General features: G+C 37.9%; 1 protein-coding gene across 1 annotated transcript in view; it reads left to right on the top strand.

Annotated features, from left to right (window-relative positions):
* Positions 1-7,790, top strand: part of TERB1 (telomere repeat binding bouquet formation protein 1) — a 42,779-nt gene extending 34,989 nt beyond the window's left edge. The window contains exons 15-17 of the mRNA XM_036115166.2: positions 3,320-3,469; positions 3,772-3,837; positions 7,422-7,790. Of these exons, the coding sequence (XP_035971059.2) occupies positions 3,320-3,469; positions 3,772-3,837; positions 7,422-7,609 (404 nt within the window). The 3' untranslated portion in view covers positions 7,610-7,790. The remainder of the gene's footprint in view (positions 1-3,319; positions 3,470-3,771; positions 3,838-7,421) is intronic.
* The last annotated feature ends 3,558 nt before the right edge of the window (positions 7,791-11,348 follow it).

The raw sequence follows: 11,348 nt of genomic DNA on the forward strand, positions 1-11,348 counted from the left end.
TAGGTGTATTATTTTTTCAAATGGCTACTAAGTTATTCGAACATAAATATTTATTAAGTTGTTTTGGACTTAACAGGCAAATCAGTATTTCTTTTGGCCCAGGGGTGCCATAAAAAATCACCAAGAACTTAAGGATGCCACGAAGTGGGAAAGTTTGGGAACCTCTGGTCTGACGCATTTCAGAGGGCAGAGTGGATGCTCTATAACTGTTCACTTCCTTTCATCCCTTACTTTGTTTGAGATGGTTCTCTCCTAGTTCCTTTCTTCAGTGATGATTCATTCATTTCACAGATACTTAGGGAGTGTTTCTTCTATGGCAGGCATGGGTATCAAAGATGAATCGATCTCAGTCCTTACTTCAAGAAGTCTAAAAACCACTCCATTTTATCACCTTTATTACTTTATCTTTCTCTTCTTGCCAAATTTCTACAGATATTTCCCCCAGACATAATCTGTAGCACTTTCTCAACACTGTGGCAACATTTACTTCTGTGGCATCAGCTGTCATTTTACTGATGATTTCAAATTTGTTATCTCTATACTTAGCTTCTACTTTGAACTGGTTATAGCCTCATTCCTCCATTTCCAGCTGTATCCAGGACATACTCACTTCAGTATCGTGTTTTTACTTGAAGCTTGATGTATTTAAAACAGCATCTTCCTCCCTGTTAAATTGCCTTCCCTCCAGCCACTCCATCCAACTCCATGTTACTATTCTTCTGGCCTTCCAGATTTCAATTATCTATAACCATTTTTTCTCTTTACATCTCCTATTTCTAGTCTGTCAAATTTGGTTCTTTCATTCCCACAGAGGTGCTTTTTGCTTCATGCTCAGTTAAACCAACTTTCTAGCAGTCTTGCAGTTTGAAGTCTCACCAACCCCCAACTATAATGTTCATGTTGCTGTTAACTTCTCTAACATGTGCTTTTTATCATGTCATCAAGCTAAAAGAACCCTCAGTGCTTCTCTGTAACTCAGTGACTCAAACTCTCTGCCTGGCTTTTTGTGAAATTTTGTTCTGCTTCCACTTGTTAAATTTTATTGCATATTTGTTCTCTTTAAGTCTTCCAGAAAGTTGCCATGCTTATTCCAAACTTTGTCATTCAATCAACTATCAGATTACTTAAGAATTATCCTAAGCTTTTCCCTTACCCCAGCAGCTCATCATTCACCAGTTTTTACCTCAGAAATCTCTACATTCTCCCTATAAATGTCCTGTTTCAGAATCCCCTCATTTATATTCTGGACTATTGAAGTAACCCCTCAACTGATCCTCTTACCTTCGCCTAAGCTTTCTATGAGACAAATGAAAATCATTTCCTTGCTTAATAAATATCCTTTAGTTCCTCCCCACTGACTTGAAGATAGTTAATACTTAGTATGGCTTTCAAGACATTCTTATCTTGGGGCGCCTGGGTGGCTCAGTCCGTTGGGCGGCTGCTTTCGGCTCGGGTCATGGTCCTGGGGTCTTGGGATCGAGCCCCGCATCCGGCTCCCTGCTCGGCGGGGAGCCTGTTTCTCCCTCTCCATCTGCCTGTCACTCTGCCTACTTGTGCTCTCTCTCTGTCAAATAAATAAATAAAATCTTTAAAAAAAAAAAAAAAGACATTCTTATCTGGCCCCCTGCAACCTTCACTAGCTTCAACTTTCCTCCCACATTTCTCTCTAGCCACACCAAACAAAGTACCTATAATTCTCTGACCATGCTGTGCTTTTTCACTTTTTTAGGCTTTTGCACATGTTCATTGTACTTGAAATGTCCTTATCTCAGCCAGCTTTCTTCCTGGCTAACTTCTAGTCCTTTAGGAGTGGGCCGCTAATAACATTAGGTGACTGGCAGATGGGGAACTTTATAATGGATGGAAGTGGCTAACGTCATCTGAACCTACTGATCAATCTTAACATTAAAAAAAGACTTTCTGTACCTCTTAATATGATGCAGAAAGAAGTTCTCAATCCTGCCTGTGAGGAATTCTACTAAAAACAATTGAATCTGAGCGCTGGGTGGCTCAGTTGGTTGAGCATCCAACTCTTGGTTTCTGCTTGGGTCATGATTTCAGGGTCATGGGATCAAGCCCCATGTCAGGCTCCGTGCTTGGCAGGGAGTCTGCTTGGAGATTCTCCCCTGGCCCCGCCCCCTGCTCCCTCTCTTTCTTTCTCTCTCTCTCTAAAATAAAATAAAATAAGGGTGCCTGAGTGGTTCAGTCGGTTAAGGGTCTGCCTTCGGTTAAGTGTCTGCCTTTGGTTCAGGTCATGATCTCAGGGTCTTGGGATCGAGCCCCGCATCTGGCTCCCTGCTCAGCAGGGAGTCTGCTTGTCCCTCTCCCTCTGCCCCTCCCCCTACTTGTATTCCTTCACTCACTTGCTCTCTCTCAAATAAAATCTTTAAAAATAAGATAAATCTTAAAAAAAAAAGAATCTGAATCTTATCAGTCATCCAGATCTAATTACTAGTTTATTGGACACACAGGAACATTTTAAAGCATCTAACTAGGATAAAATCAACAAAACCTAGCCTTTGAGTAGCTCCATAGTACAAATGACCCAGTGTTTACATCAAGTAAATGACAAGGAGGAAGAGAGGAGAATTGATAGATTAAAAGAAACTCAAGAGACATTTCAACTGAATGTAATGATGGAACTTCTTTGGATCATGGTTTAAACTAACTGTAAAAAGAAAGTTTTGAAATGATGGGGAAATTTGAACACTGACTGGATATTAGATTATATTAGGCATAATTTTTTTAGGCTTGATAATGGTTTTGTGTGTTTGAAAAAGAAGCCCTTTTCTGTTAGGGTTGCATATGAAGTATTTACAGATGAAATGATACTTTAATGCCAATTCCAGCCTCCATAATCCAGTGTATACATGAGGGGCCGAGCAGAGTAAGTGGGTTGTAGGCAAAATATGACTGAGCATGACTTAATAATTATTGAAGGTGAATGATGGATAAGTGGAAGTTCTTTTCCCCTTACTCTTGTGTGTTTAAAATTTTCCATAATAAAACATTGGGGGGAAAAAGACAACCAGGCATAAGGGTCACTTGTTTTGGATAGCTTTCCTAATAGTGACTCCTGCTCAGAACCAAGCTAGGTGGTCCGTTTATATATCAACCTAACTGTTCACACCTCTATTGTAACACTTATTTCACTGTATTGTATCTGTTGTCTTTAATCTCTCCTATGACTGAGCTTCTTGACATATTTATAATTAAGTTCCTGATTTCAGTTACCATCATAAAGATATTTGCTTTCATAGATTTTTGTTATTAGATATTTTGTAACATCTATATATCACTTTAATTTGTTTTCTTTTAGGTTGCATAGCAGTAGGAAAATCTCTGAATAGCCGAAATTTTAGCAAGCTCTTGCACTCTTGCCCATACCAATGTGATCGTCATAAAGTCATTGTGGAAGCTGAAGACAGATATAAAAGTGAACTAAGGAAATCACTTATCTGTAACAAAAGTAATTAATTCCGCAGCTTTGAAACTGTAATTATGACTATGCCTTCTGAACTGTGATCTAGAACATTAAATATATTAAAAAGCTAGAGGGCAAAATGTTGAAAAGAAAATGTCTCTGAGCAACCAGTGTTTTAAGATGTACCCAGGGAACAGATTTAGTCTCTGGTAGTTTAAAAATTCTTCCTAATCCATCTAAGAATTCCCATTAGAAGGGGGAGGGGGGAAGGAAATACCATATTAATGGAATTGATGTGCTCTTACTCAGATTGATACTCTATCCTAAATGTTTTCTGTATTTTTCAGAAATTCTGCTGACCCCACGTAGAAGGCGACAACTCAGTGGTGGATCTTCTACCTCTGGAGAAATAAGTGAATATATTTAATTTTTAAATAAACCTAAATTGCATATAGTTCTGAGAAAAAAGAGGACAACTAAAGGATTGTTCTCAGTCTCGTCATTAATGGTTCTTAAATGATAATCCTTGGCTTTGATGAAGGCCATAGGTCCTAAGAAAAGAGGCTTCTCACTTTCCGTCCTCATGTTGCTTTCTCACCCATTGCTTGCCAGCTGGGGAAGAAGCAGGAGGAAACTAACATTTATTAAGCACTTCCTGTATGTTAGGTGTTCTACAGACATTTCCTTTAATTCTTATAATAATATTATTATAAGGTAGGTTTTATTTTATTCCCACTTTAAGGTACAATGAGTTGGCAAATGGCAGAGCTTACATTCAAATGCAAGCCTGTCTTTCTTCAGAAGCCCCTGTTCTATCCTCTCGATCACATTTCTATTTTAAGAACAAAATTATTCTCCTATGTATAAGTGCCTCAGAGAGATTTTGCAGAAGGTTTAGGTTCATAACTACAGCACTTCAACACCATCAGAATTGAAGAGACACATAGAACCCTGCTTAAAAATCAAAATACTTCTTAAGTGATGAGTTAATTTATGAGAATTTTTATTTAACTATGGGTTAACATTTCAGGTTTATAACCATTCCAAATTTATCACAGAGACTTAAAGAACGTTATCACTGTATTCTCTTCATATGGAATTAATGCCTGAAGAGTAAGAATAAGCAGTTGAATAACCTTACTTGTCAAAATAACCTGGAATTTAGTAGTATCTATAGAGTTACTCTGTTACTTATTGCAAAGATATTTAGACTTGATACATATGGAAACATTTTGCCATATACTTTTAATTGGCCATTTTCACTTCCAAAGCCTTAAAAGAAGTTTCAAATTTACTTTTTTAAGATTTTGGGGAGGAGGTCACCTGGGTGGCTCAGTTGGTTGACCGTCTGCCTTCAGCTTGGGTCATGATCTCAGGTCTGGGATCAAGCCCCACATCAGGCTCCCTGCTCAGCGGGGAGCCTGCTTCTCCCTCTCCCTACTTCTCCCCCTGCTTGTGCACTCTCTCTCTCTCTGACAAATAAAATCTTAAAAAAAAAGATTTTTTTTTTTTTTAAGTAGTCTCTACATCCAACGTGGGGCTTGAACTCAAAACCCCGAGATCAAGAGTCACATGCTCTACTGACTGAGCCAGCCAGGTGCCCCTTGAATTTACTTTTTATATCTGGGTCTTTTTCTAAGTTAAAAGTTCTGCATGCAAAATAAAATTATGTACAGTACTCCTATAGGGCAGTCCACTTTTTTGAAATATTTCCTGTAGAAACTGTTAGAGAATGGTAACTTTTCCATAGAAACATGTTGCACTTGGAAAACTTGCTTTTGACAAGGAGTTGGCATCAAGTTAATAATGGATATTTTTCAACAACATGACTTAAAAGCAAATATATAACAACTAAAAATATCCTATAATCATTTTACATAGTAAACTCATTTGCACAGCCTCATGAAATGTACATAATTATGGTTATACATTGATTACACAGAGGGATCCTAAATACTATTAAGTGATGTCCAGCTCATAAATACATACATCTTTTTTGTAGGATTAGAATTCCTTTAGCTAAAAGCAAATAGTTAATAATTTGGCCTGCTTTTTTTTAGAATTTATAAAGACATCTTGAGGAGGTATGAAGTAGATTGGTCTTACAAACCTCTTTCGCAAGCAGGCTAGGAATTTTGGATATGTTGCCATTTTCCCACCTTGATTTCCCTTTCTTTTTGAGAGACATTTATGACCATTTGTTTGGCTGTAGGTTACATTCAAATTTGAAACCATTCTTTTGAGAAGAGACCATTGCAGCATCTCAGCATTTAAAGAGCCTTGGCTCTCGTTCAGAATGGACTGGTATCTTGAGAGGGTTTGAAAAATAAGGGTCTCTAGAATTGAGCCTTCTTGCCTCGTTTCCCCTACTCTTTCCTAATACCCGATCAATATTAAGAAGAGCACTAAAGAAGTCACAGAAGGGAGCCCTGTGGGGTAGAGCTGCTTCCTCCTAGGCTGCCCCGTATTCAGCTGCAGTAAACTTTGAGGAATTGGGCACAGATGTAGGAGTCAGTGAGATGGCAGCTTCATTAGAGAAGTGGGAATTGGCTGTGAACAACTTCCAGATGCCTGTATCCTGAACGTTATAATAACCTGTCCTGTCCTGATTATGAGTTCAAATCATTTAGCAAGTGAAGTTGAAATCATGTATTTCTTGGATAACAATAGTTTTCCAGGAGACCCAAAAGTAAAGAGTAACGTCATTGGTAAGTTTTTTTTGTTTTTTGTTTTTAAAGATTTTATTTATTTATTTGAGAGAAAGAGAAAGCACAAGCAGGGGGAGCGGCAGAGGGAGCGGGAGATGTGGGGCTCTATCCCAGGACCCCGGGATCATGCTGAGCCAAAAGCAGACGCTTAACTGGCTGAGCCACCCAGGCGCCCCCATTGATAAGTTTTGAAACACTTTTTACCAATAAGTTTTTTCTTCCAACAAGTATTTATTGATCCTCTCCTATGTGTCAGGTACTGTTTTAGGCATTGGGATATGATAGTGACCAAAACAGACAAAAATTCTTATCTTCATGGATCTTGCATTCTAAGTAATACCATTAAGTAATAATCAGACATTATTTTTATTGATTTCTCAGCCTTCTGATAGGATTTTTATTTCTGTTTTAAAAGATCTGAGCTATGGCTCCTGTCCTAGGAGAGGTAGACAAATGGCTAACAGTCTTGACTTGCAAGGGCAAGATTTTCTAAGGTTTTCCCAGCACAACTATTTCAAGTCCTCCTAAAGTAAATAGTAGCCTTAAGTGTGAATACAAAAAAAAGCCCTCCATATCAGCATCTATCTACAATGATAACATGAATTAGCAATGAATGAAAAAGCTTAAAAGAAAACTATTTCCTAGTAATCATCACCAGAAGATATTTATGTTATTAACACCAACTGTTTATTTTTTCTGTTGTAGAAAGTATCCCTAAAAGCCAGATAGTTAAAAACTTCCTTCCCCCCTTGTGCAGCCTATTTTTTGAGTTTTAATCAAGCTGAACACCCATATAGGTAGTGAATGTGTTTTTTTAAAAATGAATTTCAAAAGACCCTTATTCTTTAAAAATATTTATCAAGCCTATTAATTAAAGTAACAAGTGTTGATATTCTTTTTTATTCTATGAAGTAATGGAGCCCTTTGGGAAGACTGTATCTGTAAGATAGGTAAGCTGTTTGTTAATTGTCCTCACAGGAATGTTGAGAGAATTAACAGTCAAATGTTTATAAATTCTTGTGTTTCTTGATTGAAAAGTGTTGCAAGTATTATTACAATAGGATTAAGTTACAGTTATTGAAGAATTCAGAGTGATAAGGCCTAGCTTCATAGTAGGCACTGAGTTTTTTAAAATTGACATGGATTTCTCTATGATGAGTAGTGCAGGCATGAAGCTTTCTCACTATATAGTTCATATCCTTAGAATAAGTTAAGCACTTATTTGGGTCTCAAGAAGATCCCTTTTTTCAGCAAGTACTAATATATTCTACAATTATTCTTAATTACAGAAAAAAGAAGAATTCGTAAAAACTTTACCGAAGAAGAAGTAAATTACCTTTTCAATGGAGTTAAGAAAATGGGAAATCATTGGAATTTAATTTTGTGGTCTTTCCCCTTTCAGCAAGGACGGAAGGCTGTGGACCTTGCTCACAAATACCACAAGCTGACCAAACGTCCCAAGTGTGCAGCTCCTTGATCGGAATACCTGTCAGTTTTTAGTTTGAACTCTTAAAATACAATGCCTTGAGAAAACACAATTTAAAATACTCTTCTAAACGCTCATGAAGCAGGGAATCTAAAAACAGGAATACTGTTCTAATTACATACTTTTTGTGACGCTTTGTCTCATCGAATTATTAAAGTAATTTATAAAACAATACATTTTTAATGTGTAGATTAGTAAGACAAAATTCCTTTATAAAGTCAAACATTCATTTAGGAATATGCTTTTATTTTTCCTTAAGCTCGAGGAACACAGGTCAGAGAAAAAAATGATCAGCCTTTAAACATTATTTGACATTATATTGTAATGGATACCATGTGAGACATTTGGATTTTAGTATATTCTTACCCAGTGAAAGTTCTTCCCCAGAACTTAGAATAGTTTCCCAAGCTGTTCAAGTGAAGTTCCCACACATTAAATCAATGTTTGACATTTTGTTAACGAAAATGTTCCTCTTCTAAAGGCTGATTATGTAGTTCCTTTGAATACTCCCAAATTCCATGGTCAGGTTCACTTCTTTTTGGTGTATGTTTATTTGTTTTGCTTTTTAAAAACTGAGAACATTTTTTTCTTTTTCTTTTTAATTTTTTTATTGTTATGTTAATCCCCATACATTACATCATTAGTTTTAGATATAGTGTTCCATGATTCATTGTTTGTGCATAACACCCAGTGCTCCATGCAGAACGTGCCCTCCTCAATACCCATCACCAGGCTAACCCATCCTCCCACCCCCCTCCCCTCTAGAACCCTCAGTTTGTTTTTCAGAGTCCATCGTCTCTCATGGTTCGTCTACCCCTCCGATTTCCCCCCCTTCATTCTTCCCCTCCTGCTACATTCTTCTTCTTCTTCTTTTCTTTCTTAACATACATTGCATTATTTGTTTCAGAGGTACAGATCTGAGATTCAACAGTTTTGCACAATTTACAGCGCTTACCAGAGCACATACCCTCCCCAGTGTCCCATCTCCCAGCCACCCCTTTTTGTTCATTTTTAAGTTAGTTTTCTTCTAGTGGAAAACCAAACTATTTGATCTCAATTTTCTATTTTTCTTATTCTTTTTATATTTCTATCATGATCCCCAAAGGATGCTGTCTCAGCCTTTATTATACTTAAAATGCTATTGCTGTGGCAAGGTGATTAAGTATCAGGGCCTGAAACCTCACCTGTATACTTATGTAGCCGTTGGCTCACTGCCTCATGTCATTGTAGATTTCTTCAGTCCCAGAAGTTATTTCCCTGTAAGTTTGTATTCTTTGACCTTTTCACATCATGACTATTTCTACTTTGATAAACTCAGAGTTTTTATTAAATTTTTAATTTTCTGATCCATAGTGAAAATTCCAGAGAGCCAATATGCAGAAAATTTTCTATTTAAATCCAAAATTTCCTTTAAAGGAAAGAATAATTTACAATTAGGAAAATTCCTTAAAGCATTTGAAGTGTGAATGAATCTAGTCCATTATCTGTCAGTATTTCCTAAGCACTATGGAGATTATTTAAATAGTCTGTTCGGTTATTTCAATTTGTACTTCTCAAGATTTATGCAAGTTATTTTAGGTCAAAAGGGAAAACATTTTGTCTGTTGTTTCAGCCTTACCGGTTTAGATAATCGAAGTTGTTTCTTAATATTGTTCAAATATGACTTAAGCATATTTTTCCACTTCAAGTGGGTCTCAGGTAATAGTTCTTTATTTTTTTTAATTTTTAAAAAGATTTTATTTATTTGACAGAGAGAGAGACAGTGAGAGGGGGAACACAAACAGGGGGAGTGGGAGAGGGAGAAGCAGACTCTCCACTGAGCAGGGAGCCCGATGCAGGGCTCGATCCCAGGACCCTGGGATCATGACCTGAGCCGAAGGCAGACGCTTAACAACTGAGCCACCCGGGCACCCCAATAGTTCTTTTCTTTTCTTTTATTTTTTTTTAAAGATTTTATTTATTTTATTGAGAGAGAGAGAGCACAAGAGGGGGGAAGCGGGAGAGGGAGAAGCAGACTCCCTGCCAAGCAGGGAGCCCGATGTGGGACTCGATCCCGGGACTCCAGGATCATGACCTGAGCCGAAGGCAGTTGCTTAACCAACTGAGCCATCCAGGTGCCCAATAGTTCTTTTATTGACTGGGAATTATGTATGTAACAGAAAAATCAAACACTGCTTAAGTGAAGCATCCCCAAGAATATGACATACTGTAGCTTAGACACTGATTTGTATCAGTTATTGAGGCTATATTTATTTATTTATTTTTTTTTTTTTAAAAGATTTTATTTATTTATTTGAGAGAGAGAGAATGAGAGAGAGAGAGCATGAGAAGGAGGAGGGTCAGAGGGAGAAGCAGACTCCCCGCCGAGCAGGGAGCCCGATGTGGGACTCGATCCCGGGACTCCAGGATCATGACCTGAGCCGAAGGCAGTCGCTTAACCAACTGAGCCACCCAGGCGTCCCATGGGCTATATTTAAATTAACCAGTATTGGGGCACCTGAGTGGCTTGGTTGGTTGAGTGTCTGACTCTTGGTTTCAGCTCAGGTCATGATCTCAGGGTTTGTGAGATTAAGCCCCGCATTGGCTCCATGCTGGGCATGGAGCCTGCTTAAGATTCTCTCTCTCCTTCTGCCCCTCCCCCCCTAAAAAATAATAATAATAAAAAGAAAAGAAAATAACCAATACTCTATTACCTTCTGAAATATTGAAATTTTGTCCTAACCCTTGACTAACTTTTGGTTAACATGAGCTGCTTTTTTTCCTTCAAATGGAAATATTTGGTAATAAAATAAATGACATATCAAAAGGAAAGCCGAAGAATAATGACAGAGAACTGTATGGCTTTAAGAATTCAGACCTGGCCAAATCAACTGGGAATAAAAAATGATTTTAATAATGACAGACCTTTGGAGTTGGAACTGACCTCAGTTGTAGTTTGCTGCCAGAGGCATGAACTGCTGTACCTGGCCATTGGTGGCTCTCCTTAATTTTACAAAAATCCTCAGAAACATGGAGTTTACTACTTAGGGTAATAATTGATGGTCATTTCTTCCTTACATTAAAATGAAATGTGCTTTCCTCGAGCACCTTTTGTAGAATCACAAAAGTTGAATTTCTTTTCCACTATGCCGGTCCTTGAAAGGCAAAGATAGATATCCATCACTTTCCCCTTTTCCCTCTACATGCTTTATCTTTCATGCTGATAAGCCCCAGTTACTTCAGCGGAACAGTGTCATGTCTCCTATGAACTTAGTCACTGACCACTGGACACTTCTTTTGTCTTTTTTTTTTTTTTTTTTAAGATTTTATTTATTTGACAGAGAGAGGGAACACAAGCAGGGGGAGTGGGAGAGGGAGAAGCAGGCTTCCCGCGGAGCAGGGAGCCCGATGCGGGGCTCGATCCCAGGACCCTGAGATCACGACCTGAGCTGAAGGCAGATGGTTAACGACTGAGCCACCCAGGCGCCCCCACTTCTTTGTCTTTATAAACTGTGTCCAGAAAGAAATGTGGCCTGACTGCCAGAGTAAGGGATCAGCTTTGAGGGGCCCAATGAGGTTTTATGGACTTCACCTGAGATAGTTCTTGGTATTCTACATGATCAACTCTCAGACTGTAGTTAATATAGTTTATGATTTACAGATTATAATTTTAATTAATTTCTATTTTGTTCTTAGGCTTTTATTTTTAACCCCACTACAGAACTTCAGTAGTGTCTTAAATTTCATCTTG

The sequence above is a fragment of the Halichoerus grypus genome, chromosome 15, assembly GCF_964656455.1.
Source record: "Halichoerus grypus chromosome 15, mHalGry1.hap1.1, whole genome shotgun sequence".
NCBI lineage: Eukaryota > Metazoa > Chordata > Mammalia > Carnivora > Phocidae > Halichoerus > Halichoerus grypus.